Raw genomic sequence first — 13,506 nt, forward strand, 5'->3', positions numbered from 1 at the left:
TTCGTGATAATGCGACTTAGGTGTGTGCCATGTTTTCCTCTAAATTATTTCCAGTAGGTTGTGATCAGATGTCAGCTGTCACTTTGACACCCAAAACAATAGTGTCTTTCTTTAGTGACGGTTTTATTTGATTAAAGAAAACACTTCAATGATATTCCTTCTGATTGGAACCCAGACCAATACCAACTGTTCCTTGGCTCTTTCTTTCCTTCCTTCCTTCCTTTCTTTCTTTCTTTTCTTTCTCCCTTCCTTCCTTCCTTCCTTCCTTCCTTCCTTCCTTCCTTCCTTCCTTTTCTTTCTCCCTTCCTTCCTTCCTTCCTCTCTTTCTCTTTCCTTCTTTCTTTCTCTCTTTCTTTCTTTCTCTTTCTTTCTTTTCTTTCTTTCTCTCTCTCCCTTCCTTCCTTCCTTCCTTCCTTCCTTTCTTTCTTTTCTTTCTCCCTTCCTTCCTTCCTTCCTCTCTTTCTCTTTCCTTCTTTCTTTCTCTCTTTCTTTCTTTCTTTCTCTTTCTTTCTTTTCTTTCTCTCTCTCTCTCCCTCCCTTCCTTCCTTTCTTTCTTCCTTTCTTCCTTCCTTCCTTCCTTTCTTTCTTTCTTTTTTTCTTTCCAGAATGCTGTTCAGACAGGAAGTTGTGCTGAATGGACTTGGTGGAGTGGAGGGCTGGTTTTATTAAAGGCACACATTCTTTAACCCAGTTTTTGATTTCTGCTAATTAAAAGTTTTCTCTAGGCATAGTTTTGTTACTAAGTTTTGCTTTAAGCATCTCTCTTTTTTATTTTTTACCTCCATTTGAATCTTTCTAACATGCTTCTTCATTAACTGAGGATTTTCAGGCCTGTGATGCTCTCTCCCTTTTTTCTCAAAGGACCAAAGACAAGCTTTGGTCTGAGGAGGTTCAAGCATAATCAGATTAAGTCTCCCTTGAGCAGATTCCCTGCACCAGCACCGCTGGAAAAGATTCTTTGAGGTGACAGACTAATGTTGTCACTGTTCAACATCAATACGTGAAATTAAGAAACACATTTTACTCGCTTTTTAAAATGTCCCAATTGTGCGAATCATTATAAAATATACCTTATGCCCCGCAGGAGATGGTTTGAGCATTTCTGTGGTCAGTGCCATCTATTTTCAGAGCTAAGGAAGCCAGACGTTTCTGAAAGTGGACCATCAACTGCCCAAGGAGAGTCACCAGCTCAGGACACAGGAAGCCCCCTGGCCCAGGCAGCAGGTGACCGGGTTCTGGTGGTGTCTCTTCCCCCGAGAGCTGGGCCTTCTCTGACGTCGAGCTGTCCTGATGACCAAGGTGTCCGACACGCGGCGCCTCCCTTAACCTTCAGGAAGCACGTCGTTGCCATTTACAGATGCCAAAGCTGAGGCCCAGGCGTGTTAAGTGACTTACCCAGAGTCCTCGCTGATCTTTTTTTTCTCCAAAATACAGTCTTGGGTTTCTGTTTCCTAATTTGTAAAATGTAACACTTGGAGATTGTTTTAAGCAGACCACCCGACCCCTACACTTTAGAAATGTTAGCATTTCCTAACTGTCATATGGGTGTTTAAAGTAGGTGCCACTACGTATAGTTCACAAAAATGCAAGGTTTTCATGAGACAAACTATATCCAGGGAACTGTGGGACTTTGTGGAGAACATTTCCAGGGAGAACATGAAAACTAAATGGAAGGAGGTTGTACAGCCGCTCTGTGGCCCTGATGGAACCCAGGACCCGGTTATTTTTACCGGTAAGTCCTGTGAGTGCCAAAGAGAGTCACAGGCGGCAACATGTAAGTCGTCCGCATTTGCAGCTTCTCCAGGTTGAATGTCGAGTGTGTTTGAGCTGGTATCACTCCACTGCCACCTAATTACCAATATAAATGTTCTTGAATTACAGAAACCAATATAAGCCTCTGGATTGAATGTTTTATTTGCAGAGCCCTAAGTGATGACCTCAAGCTTCCCACTTACCTCGTGAGGTGAGCTGAAGGGGTACAGGTTCTGTGTAATTGCGGATAATTTGTCTTCTGCCTTGAACCAGAAATGGTGGCGTGTTGGGCAGCCTTCCCGCCACGGTTGGGGAGGACAGGCCGTTGCTCTCTCGGTGGGGGAGGTGGAGGCGAGGAAGCGCACCATTGTGAAGAGGCATCCTGGGATGTGAAGGTGAGAGTCGTGAAGGTGATATAAAAACAAGGGCGAAGCCATAGTCGGAGGGTAGAGCTCAGTGGGAGAGTGTGTGCTTAGCGTGCACGAGGTCCTGGGTTCAGTCCCCAGTACCTCCCCCGTACCTCCATTAAAAAAAGAAAGAAAGAAAAAAATAAACCTAGTTACCTCCCCCCTGAAAAAAACCTCAAAAATATAATTTAAAAAATTTAAAAACTAAAAAATATAAAACAAATAAAGGGCCAAGCAGCTGAGTGGCTACCTGTTCAAATGAAATATTCCGGGAGGAAAGAGGAGGCTGTGTCCCGCGTATGGACTCACGTAGAGCTGTTAGCTAAAGCGGATTATGTCCAGGACACCATCCTCGGTCCAGTTCCCTTTGAAGGATGTGTTCACTGATGTGCTCATTCCGGTGGTCGCAGACTGCCCTCCTTACGACAAGCTCCTGCTGAGCAATCTGAGTTCACAGCGAGGTCCAGGTGGGCCTGCATGCACAGAGCTCCGAGGCCCTCCTGTCCACCTGCCAGGTGAACCCGTTATCCCCTGGGCAGGTCAGGCGCGCGGGGCATTTACGTCAAGTCCGTTTTTGCAATTTGTTTCACAGCGCTATCCGATTTGTCAATTCCGTCCAAAGGAATTGGAGCACCTACAATATGTCAGGAACTCTGAAGGTGACAGAAGAGAAAAAAGAGGGTGTAGTCTGTGTGGACGCAGCTTTCCGAATACAGAAGGGCACAGGTCTCAGAATCATACATCAGGACAGAAGCACAGCGCGTAATGAACTCCAGGCATCCATGGCCGAGAATTTGCCAATTAGAATTTTTGCTACAGAAATTAAAAGTACCTTCTCCTAAAAACAATAGGTAGGCTTTATAGCATCTTGTTCACACGTCATGCTGTCTTCCCTGACTTTGCAGGCGGTGGTGTAGGCTATCCTGTCTGCCTCAGACTTTTTATGAGTAGTAATGCGTCATTTCAATGGGACGGCTTCAGTGCCTTTTACAGACCACTTATCACCATCCTCATCATCTGGTGTTTATGGAATGCAGGAACTACAAGTCATACTTACATACTTTGTATCTTGTAAAATATGTGTGCATGTTTTCACGTAAACAATGTTGAGGCCATTTTTTTTTAACTTCTACAAGAAAATAGGAACTCCGATATAATAGTTTTGAACCTTAGTGTCTCAAAAGGAATATAAAAACAACTCTGTCCTTCTCCCAAGCTTGTGGAAACCTTACGTCCTTTGGTGATGGGTGAAGTGTGGAAGGCCACCTGAGTTTGCCCCCAAGTGTTCCCCAGTGTCCTAAAAACATTATGGACTTCGTTCAGTCAGAGGCAAAGGAGTCAATGTGTTTCGGGGAACCGGGTATAAATGCTCTGGTAGCCAAAGGGATTACCTCCTTTGGAGCTTGGAAATTAACAAAAGGATGTACCATGTTTAATTATAAACTTCAAACTTTCCATCAAAGTCAAATTGTGCTGACGTTAGTCAAACCTAATCTAGGCATGGACTCAAGAACCTGCTGACGGAGTGAAAAACACACGGAAACTTGTTAACAAGAAGTGCAGTTATCTACATCTCAGCAAATCAGGCCGGGGTGTCACGCAATCTGCTGAGCTCAGGCAGCCCAGAGCCAGGGACGAGCTCTCTCTTCGCTTCGCCGTTGCTATCTACAGCTGGAAGCCGCACATGGCTGCAATCTAAGTGCTGCACGTAGGAAGGGGGTTGCTGGCTTGATACCTTGTTTTCTGACCCCGTGAAGCAGGAGACGGCTACCTTCTTAATCATCGCCCGGTAACATTGTGTTAAAACGGGGGGCGGGGGGGGAGTAGCACATGGCTGTTTTATACAGACAACAACCCTGGGAGGTTTTTTGCTTTATTTCTCGAGAGGCATGCTGGGGTGTAAAGCATAGGACTGGAAGTTGTGAAAGATGGGTCCTTTCCTTTGTTCTCCTGCTGAATTTTTCACCGTCTATGCAGGCACTGTTTCCAGAGACAGCTGGCTTCTCAGACACCCACTGCGTGCTGGGCACCTGCCTAGAAGTCACAAACAAAATCCTTCCACCCATCAGCCTGCTCTGTGGAAGCTGATTCTGACCTGACACGCATAGTTCTAAAAAAATTAAGCAAACACTGATATCAGGAATCCTGGCTGGTTACATCAGCGAGAGCTGAAATATAAAATAACCATTATTACTCATCTCTCAGTGTGTAAATATGTCAAATGAGGGTACCGTGGTTTAAATTCAGGGTAGGTTTGGGGTTACAGCTATTAGCGCTCTTCCTAGGGTGCATCTGTGCAGAACTGAACCAACGCCGACACTCCAGGTCCCAGACCTGCTGCTCACAGGTTGTTACTTGGGACAAAGTGCTTGAGATGCCTTTTCAGTAAGGGCCATAACCCCTGTGTCGTTATTGTGAAGATTAAGATGAGGAGGCATGTAAATGCCAGGAACTTATTAAATCTCCAGGTTTTAATGACTTTTGCTTCTTCCACTACGTACCACCTTTTAGTTGCAAAGTATTTTACAGGTAATTTCATTGTAGAAAATGGACCAGATGTCAAAAGGGTTAATTGCCTGGGTGGAATGCACAAACACTCAAAGACCCAGTTGTCACCTTTGTCGTAGAAATAGTAGATTTATTCCAGGTTCCCGAGACTAGGAGAAGAGCCCTAAAAATGGTAGCAAAGCAATTTTAGTAAAAGAGAATAATGCAACCATTGGGTAGAGGACCCACCTCCAAGAGCCTCTAGGAGTGAAAATGCCTCTTAACGTGGAGGTGCTGTCTCCTCGGGTCGCCACACAGAGAGGGCGCTTGGACTGAGGCGAGCTGCGCTGTGACTTCCTCTGCTCGGAGCTGTAGCCACTCCTGGTGTGAACCCCTAGCAGACGGCTTCCTCCTACACCCAGGGCTGCCAGCGGGACGTGAACGCTTCTCCTCCCAACCCTGAGAGCTCGGAGGCCGTGTGTTTAATCTGTGCCATGTGAGCAGGGAGACCCTGGAAAGGACAGGAGCGCAGAGCACATTTGGAGAATTGGCCGCCATCCTCGTGAACAGAACTGGGGAGGATTTTGCAAGCCAGGCGACTAACCCCGGTCTTCCTCCTGAGGCTCTCGGCACAGCCGCATCCCTGAGGATGCGTCACCTACATGGTGGTGGAATAGGAAAGTCCCAGACCCGAGGGAAATCTCTTTTAAAATGCGGGGAGGGTGGTGTTCTGGGGCTGTGGGAAAGAAGCAGCAACAAGACTGAAGGGGCTTAGTGTCTAGTTTGAATTCTCAGTTCTCAGTCTCCTTGGGGGTTTGGGAAACAGCACTTCCATATGTTTCAGGTGATTTAAGTTCGGAAGGGATGTAGTCTTTAGGCAATGACTCCAAAATTCAGGGGGAAGAAAAAGAATGTAAATAATGAAAATTTCAGTATGACACAGAATGCAGCAATCAGCAAAGACGAGCCAGAGGAAGCCTTACCTTTTGGACTATTAGGAGCCCGTTACAGAACTAAAATGTCACCAAACATGGTAGCTGGGCTATCTCATTCCTTTTTAAAAATGTCTCTGCCCTGGGCAGGAAGCAGAGAATCTGGTCCCCATCTTATCAGAACAGTCACTGATCTTCTCATCCTTGGAGCCCTTGTAGAGAAGGGACAGAATCTTTCGGCCAGGACCCCCTAAACTGTCATTTCAAAAGCTGAGGCAGACACTTTGACTATCCTACTCACCGTGCACGCACACTCAGAGATCCCAGAGTGAGGAACAGCCGTCGCGGCTGCGCTGGGATCTAGCTTTATGACAGACTGTTGACTTCTGGGCTGAACGTGCACATCGACGAAGGGCAAGTTGGCTCAGCAGTATTTTTAAGCTAGTAGCTATAGGCTGCTAGACCTTATTTTTTTCTCCCCGAGAAGGATTGCTGTGCAATCCTCAATTCCGGTGTAAACATATCCGTCTCCCCACCTGCATCTGGGGGCATTAGGGGGACTGTTAGCAACATCGAACAGAAGTTTTTTGTGTTTTGTCTTGTTTTGCTTTAATCCTGCCAACAGTAAAACCTATAGGGTTTTACCAAGTGGCTTATTTGGAATTTGGAAGCTTGTCTTCTGAAAAGAAATCTTTAGTTCCCAAACTAAATGCTATTTTATTTTATTAAAACATTGTTTTTAATTTAATTTTTTGGAGGGAGGTAATTCGTTTTATTTTACTTATTTATTTTACTGGAGGTGCTGGGGATGGAACTGAGGACCTCGTGCCTGCTAGGCATGTGCTCCGCCACTGAGCTGTGCCCTCCCCCAATAAATGCTATTTTAATAAATCTTTGCAATATGAAGGTTTCTATCTTCGCTGCTTGTAAGGTACCCTGCTGTTTTGTGGCAACAAGCTCATCGATTTTCGTCGTGTTCACTAAGGATCTGGCCAACCTCAGTGTGGCGGGCTCATCCTTTTCTGTTCGGATGAGCCAAGGATCAAACGATTTTTTTTTTTTTAACTGAAGTATAGTGGAGTTACAGCGCTGTGTTGGTTTCTGGTGCACAGCACAGTGATTCAGCTGTACAGACATATATTCCTTTTCACATTCTCTTTCATTATGGGCTGTTACAAGGTGTTGAATAGAGTTCCTTGTGCTGTCCGGTAGGTCCTTGTTTATTCAGATGATCTTGAGGAGAGAAGGCCGTGTGGCGGGGATTCCCACGAAAACACTCTGTGCCTCTCTCATCTTCCACGAGGTGGACTTTAAACCGGAATTCTGATAATTTGATGTAAATTGACAGCGACCACAGAAGTAGCTACTTCTGAGATTATTTAAGAGGAAGGACAGGGTAGAGACATTTATCAATGAAACGCTGGAAGCAAAGGTTTTTATTTCGACGTTTGCTTTTTAAAATAAGAGAGTAAATGGCACAATAGATTGTGTAAACACTTCTGTGACTTCGGGGACAAGCTGTCAGAGGTAGAGTGATACATCGCCCGTGGGAGACTTGACGCCGCACTTCCTCCCCCACGTGAGGGGACGCTCACTGGGGTGCGGTCCGTAAAAGGCAGCCTCCAGCATTGGGCCCGGGGTGCAGCTGGCATCGCGGGGCAGAGCCTGGGACTCGCGCTCTCTGCTGCGGGGGCCCGGGAGGGCTGGCCCTGCTGCCGCCCGGCGAGGCCGGACACGGAAGCCCGCTCTGACTGACAACAGTCTGCAGGTTCTGCGGGGACGTCAGAAGGGACGGCGCACTTGGCCTTGGAGCTCTGCTCATTTTCTGCAGGTCTAGGGAGTAAGGGTAACGAGTTATCCAAAAGCTGGATTTACTGCAGTCTCTCAACTGCTGAAAATTAAACTCCATGTGCTGCAATTCAGGGGTTACTCGGGTATCTCATTATAGAGGCAATTTTCTTTCTTTTTTTTTTTTTTCCAGAGGCGGAATCTTTGCTGAATTACTGAGGGACATACTTGAATGTAGACTTGGACCAAATAGTTTTCTGATAAGTCGGCCATAAATCCTCAGTAAAATAACTTGGTGTTCTCAGTATATCTGTTGGCTTTTTGATCATTTTTATGGCTTTCCTTTTGCTGGTCAAATTATCCTCATATGCCCCTACAGCCCCTCCCTGACATGGATTAAGTCGACACAAACCAATAGACTTTCATTACTCTGGCAACTGGTTCTGATTTGGGGGCAATAAATACGATGACACAGACGAGATTGCCTTTGCCAGAGGACGTGCCATAAGCCACGAGGATGTTGGGGATTCGGTATTCCTTTTCCTGCCTAATGTGAGAATGAATGCATGGTAGCTTTTCACCAACTGAAGAAAGGTGGTAAGAAGGCAAAAATCCGAGCGAGAAAAGAGCCAAGATGCAGTGTTTAGGTCGAGAAGGATGATGCCAAGAGATCGTGAGAAAGTCCGTGAACGCCCACTGCGTGTCTGGCGCTGTGCTGGGCTCTGGCAGGAGGGCGAGGGCCAAATATATGAGGAAACTGGCATGTGATGCAATCCGTGAACGTCTTAGTGTCTCGCAGGGGAGATAAAGCCATCAGTGGAAGTAAGATTTACTGGGCAATAAAAGTACAGAAGAGAGAGATCAGCAAGCTCTGTCGCAGCAGAGGAACAAACGCAGTGAAAGAAGCAAGAGCTGCAAACTGGGGATTCAGAGGAAGTATGTTCACTGTAACCATCATTTTTTAAAATATTACTTTTCCAACTTTTGGTGGGGGAAAATGAAAGTGAAAGAAAATCAGAAAATAAATAGTCCAGTGACCACGTGTTTACCAACTTCATCCAGCTTCACCGATTTTTTAAAACATTTTTCTACCTTTGCACACCTCTGCATACATACTTTTTTCGCTCTGTCTTTAGAAAGTGGGTTGCAGACATTTTAACACTTTACCACTAAGTATTTCAGCCAGTGTCTCCTAGGACTGGACTTCCTCCTGCAGCCACAGTACCGGGATGACATTCAGGAAACTGACCATCTCACAGTTCATCCACGTTCAGATTCCTCTGTCCCAGTATTGTCCTTTAGATTTTTTTTTTTTTTTTTGATCCAGGATACAATCCACTGCGTGTAGTTGTTAGTTGTCATGTTGATACCATTCTAGTATCAAGTCACTTTAGAATCATTTAACCTCAGAGGTTCCCCTCCTTTTTGACTTGTTTGCTGAATATTCTCTTGTTTTTAACATTATGTATAAAAGCCATTGACGTACTTATCAATCACCTTCTAATGTCTTTAGACTATGGCAAAGATGAGCAGTAAGGAAATTCCAGTCCTTCTGTGGCCTGCAAAGCCCAGGGGAGCCGGACTCCTGGCGCACGAAGCTGAGACGCTTCTAATCGGGGCTGGATGTCTAATAAGGGGTGTGGGTCACGTGTGCAGAGGACACACACGGAACCACTCGTGCGAGGCTGGGCTCCACTTCCCCAAGGGAGAGGAGCTGAACTTCCCAGAATGGGATCCTGGCGGGTCACCTGCCCAGGTTTCCTGGCAGGTTAGCGGCTGCGTCCCCTCCAGCTGTGACTCTGTGAAGCACGTGCCCCTGTGAACCTCCCAGGCCAGCAGGAAACACCCGGTCATGCTTCCCGGTCCCCCTACCGCTGGGTCACGTTCCGTCCTTCCGCCTCCGACATCTTTCCTTCCCTCATTCCCCCAGCAGCTTCCCGTGAGAAGATCGCAGGATGTCGTGAAGTCCACATCTCTCCTGTTTTTCTTTCCTTCGCGCTCGCCTCTAACAGAACAGCCCTCTCCTGAGCCACGGTCATTGTGTCGCCGCGCAGCCCTGGGCACCACCATGCCACCGCGAACTCTAAAGATGACTGATGGCTCTGCCTTGGGATTCCCGACCTCCAGGACCTAGTCCACTGGAGGCATCCAGCAAAAACGTCTTGAGTGGGTCACTGACTGTCACCACTAGTGAACTTCTGGGCTGCCCAGAAGTCTTCCTACGACTGAAAAGAGCTGAGTGAGTGCGTTGAACAGAGGGATGAGCATTACAAGAGGATGGGGCAGTAACACCTGATCTGCCACTTCGTGCCAAGCCCTGCACTTTGTCATGCTGGAAAGTTGCAGGGGACACAGATCCGCACTCCGTACAGTCCTGAGGGGAGGGGCAGAGCGTGTCCTCACGCCTTTACGAGCCACAGCAGAGGTGCAAGCGCACCGGACAGGCCGCGCCTGGCAGGCCGGGTTCCAGCTGCTCTCAAACGCGTGCTGAGCCCGGGGCATCGCTGTGCAGGATGCTGGCAGTGGAGTCCCGTGGGCTTCCCCAGGTGGCTGTGCAGAGAGCGGCTCAGCCTGGGCGTGCTCTGAAAGGGGAACAGACTGCAGAAATGGCGTGATGCAGCCTGGAGAGGCGGCGTTGGCAGGAGGGCAGGGCTCCTATTCCAGAAGGGCCAGTGGAGAGAGTCCCTTTGCTGGAGTGCAGGTCTGTGCTAGGTCCCAGCTCGTGATGACCTTGACAAGCAAAGAGGGGCGATTCATAAAGAGTTTGGGCTTAAAACTTAGCATTTTAGGTCTGATATGATTCGGATGGTTACAGTTAGTGTCCATGGGCTTCCAAGCCAGGTTAGCAAGCTCATTTTTTTCCCTCTAGAGCTGGCTGGATGGGGTAGATTCTGGGGTAAGGAAGAGTGGCCAGAGGACAGTTAACGACTCACGTAAAAGACAGTGTCTTAACCAGGCTTGTGACTGTGAGAATGAACGAGAGAGACAGCGCGCAGAAGGGCGGGGTCTTGGTTCTGAGCAGCTCCAAGTGCAAAGGGATGTGAAGGGCATCGATGGACAAACACCAGTGCGAGCCGCTCCCAGTGCCGGATGAGCGCCACACTCCGAGTCTTTAGCTGGCGACCACTGTTCTCTGGAATGCAGAGAGAAAGAGCAGGAGAGAAAAAAGGGGGGCACAACTGTCCCCCCAGGTTTTCCAAGGTCAACATGGGCTCAGTGAGAGGAGCGTCTAATGGACGGCCCCCTGCTGGTGCCAGGGCCCTGCCCAAGACGCCCCCTTTGGGCGTCTCAGTCCCCATCACCCCCCTTATTTCTGTAAAGTGGACAGTGTATTTGCAGTTGAAAATCGGCTGCTGCAGGAGTATTCATGTTAAAAACAGAGCTCTGGCTCATGTCCAGGATCACTATGGAAACGGCTGTTTCTAGCAAGTCGCTGATAAGATACAGTTCAAGGACCCAAGTCTGTGTGGGAGGTTTTTACCCTCCTCCGGACTGAAGATCTGCTTGTTGCAGGAGGAATTCACAAGGTCAGCTCTGGCTCTCTCTCTCTCCTTTTTTTAACTTGAAGGATGAGAGTTAGTGATGTCCTCACTTTGCTTTAGATACACAGATAGAAGGTAAATATTATAACCAACCTTGTAGAAACACATCTTTCGAGTATTTTTTCATTAATCACTAAAGCTCATAATAGTAAGTACATAATGCTCTAACATGGCTACTTTTGTGACACGACGTGCGTGTTACACATAGGCACACACACACACAAATAGTAACTCTGTGAGGTGATGGGCACGTTAATTGACCTGATTGTGATCATCACTCATGGCATCTATGTGTCTTAAATTATCAGTTCAGCTAACTGAAAGACATCTTCATGCTGTACAACCCGCACGTGCAATGTTGCCAATCGTATTTCAATAAACTGGAAAAAAAGGAAACAACAACAAAAACCCCAAACCCCTACAAAAAAAACAAAAACAAAAACCATGTTCCAGCATAGTCTCAGGTAAGAAGGTTCAAAACAAGTCATGAGAGTCTCATCTCGGAATACCGGTGCGCCCCTGGCCCTGGGTCACACACAAGCCACAGCCAGTCTGTCTCAGGACGACTCCTCTATGCAAAAAAAAATGAAGCATCTATTTTATTCTGCAGACAGAGTTCAAAGTCATCACAGCTTAACTGAATCATGTATAAAAATTACATCTAAACAAGATACTAAAAACAATGCAGATTGCAACATAGGCTATTAAAGATAATTTTACATGAAAGTTTTCGTGAATTGGGAGGAAATGTTTTCAGGAGAAGGAGATTCAGAAGCACAGCCTTGGAACAGGCCTGGCCTTAAACTCACGCTGGCTCTCAGGACGGCCGCACTCGGTCCCTCTCTGTGCCTGAGTCACAGCCGCGTCCACTATGAGATGCTCCGTCCCAGGCTGTGCATTTGAAGCCTGGCTGAAGAATAGCAGCGCCCAAGAGGGCCTTCAGCCATGGGGATTCAGAACCAAAGGGCCCTCAAGAGGCGACTGCAAAGCCTGACTCACCGCGCTGGAGGGCGGGCCCTGTTGGATGTAGTCAGGCGAGCCGTTGGCATCAAACATCTCAGCTGAAGCTTGGAGTCGCAATATTCGGTTTGTAGGTTGGCTCCTGCCAGCATGTCACCAGGCATTGGGGGGTGGGGGGACGGTTCTGGTTCATCCTTCAGACGTCAGCAGCATCAGGGAAGTGGCACATGGCATCTTCACGGCGGCTCATTGACTCGTGGGCAGAGCGCTTACTCTGGGACGTTCTCTCTGGCCTTTGCATCCACTGTGTCTGCTGCCTCCCATCCTGGGAAGCAGGTGCTGGGATCATGCTGTACGGGTGGTGAACCTGAGTCTCTGGAGGGAAAAGATCCTGCTGGTGTCACCCGGGGGTGTGTGCAGAGCCACAGGTCAAACCCAGGACCCTAGGGGACAGGCTGAGCCTCCCCTGCTCACACACGGCCGGGGCGGCAGAGGGGGCACCATCTCAAGCCTGGAGCTGGGTCTTCCATGGTCCCCGCAGTGCTGAGAGTAGTGACACCTCCACAGACAAGAGCCCAGGCTCTCCAGGTCCCCAGACACATGAAGGGAATTGGCCCTCTGTTTCTGCCAGGTCTGCAGTTCCTTTAAAAAGTTTTTTTTATTGAAGTATAGTCAGTTTGCCATGTTGTGTCAATTTCTGGTGCACAGCGTAGTGATTCAGCTGTGTATATGTGTGTATATATATATATTCCTTTTCATATTCTTTTCCATTATAGGCTATTATAAGACATTGAATATAGTTCCCTGTGCTATATAGTAGGTCCTTGCTGTTTATCTATTTTATGTACAGTAGTGTGTATCTGCTAATCCCAAACTCCCAGTTTATCCCTCCAAATGCCTCCTTTCGGCCCTGGTATCCTTCTGTATCTGTGAGGCTGTCTGTTTTGTAAATAAGTTTATTGGTATCATTTTTTTAGGTTCCACATGTAAGTGATATTATATGGTAGTTGTCTTTTTCTGTCTGACTTCACTTAGTGTGATGATTTCTAGGTCCATCCATGTTGCACTGCCAATATTTCATTCTTTTTTATGGCTGAGTAGTATTCTATCGTACTTATATACCACAACTTCTTTATCCAGTCATCTGTTGATGGACACTTAGGTTGCTTCCATGCCTTGGCTACTGTAAATAGTGCTGCTATGAACACTGGGGTGCATGTATCTTTTCAAATTAGAGTTTCCCCTGGATATATACCCAGGAGTGGGGTTCTAACGAGAACTCAGCACCTTCACCCACGACGTCCCCTCCATCTCCAGCATCAGGGGAGCAGATGAGAGGGCCTCGGTGGGGTTAGCTCCCCCCGGGGAGTCATGCTCAGGCTGAATGAGAAAAGCCCAGAAAAGTTCAGACAACAGGCAAACCAAGAGCTTTCTCTCTTGTCCGTGTGTGTGGATGCTCGCACCTCACTCATCCAGGAGAACAGCCTTTGCTCTGGAAGATGACCCAGTTCACTGGGCAGATCAAGATAACATCAGCATCTAGGAGCAAGAGGGTTCCAAGATCTAAGGTCCCTAGATGACACCAGGGGCTTTGCCGGTCGGATTCCATCTGCCCTCTGAGTCCCAGACCCTTGTGCT

General features: G+C 47.6%; 1 protein-coding gene across 4 annotated transcripts in view; it reads left to right on the plus strand.

Moving 5' to 3' along the window:
* Positions 1-13,506, plus strand: part of CRB1 (crumbs cell polarity complex component 1) — a 130,767-nt gene that overhangs the window by 112,350 nt on the left and 4,911 nt on the right. Inside the window, exon 12 of one of the 4 annotated variants that reach the window (XM_032466797.1) lies at positions 9,297-10,664. The exons of 2 other annotated variants lie outside the window; for them this stretch is intronic. In XM_032466797.1, the coding sequence (XP_032322688.1) occupies positions 9,297-9,500 (204 nt within the window). In that variant the 3' untranslated portion in view covers positions 9,501-10,664. Of the gene's footprint in view, positions 1-7,559; positions 10,665-13,506 lie in introns of those variants that run through there. One more of the 4 variants, XM_032466798.1, reaches the window with a different exon arrangement.

Source organism: Camelus ferus, chromosome 23 (assembly GCF_009834535.1).
Source record: "Camelus ferus isolate YT-003-E chromosome 23, BCGSAC_Cfer_1.0, whole genome shotgun sequence".
Lineage (NCBI taxonomy): Eukaryota > Metazoa > Chordata > Mammalia > Artiodactyla > Camelidae > Camelus > Camelus ferus.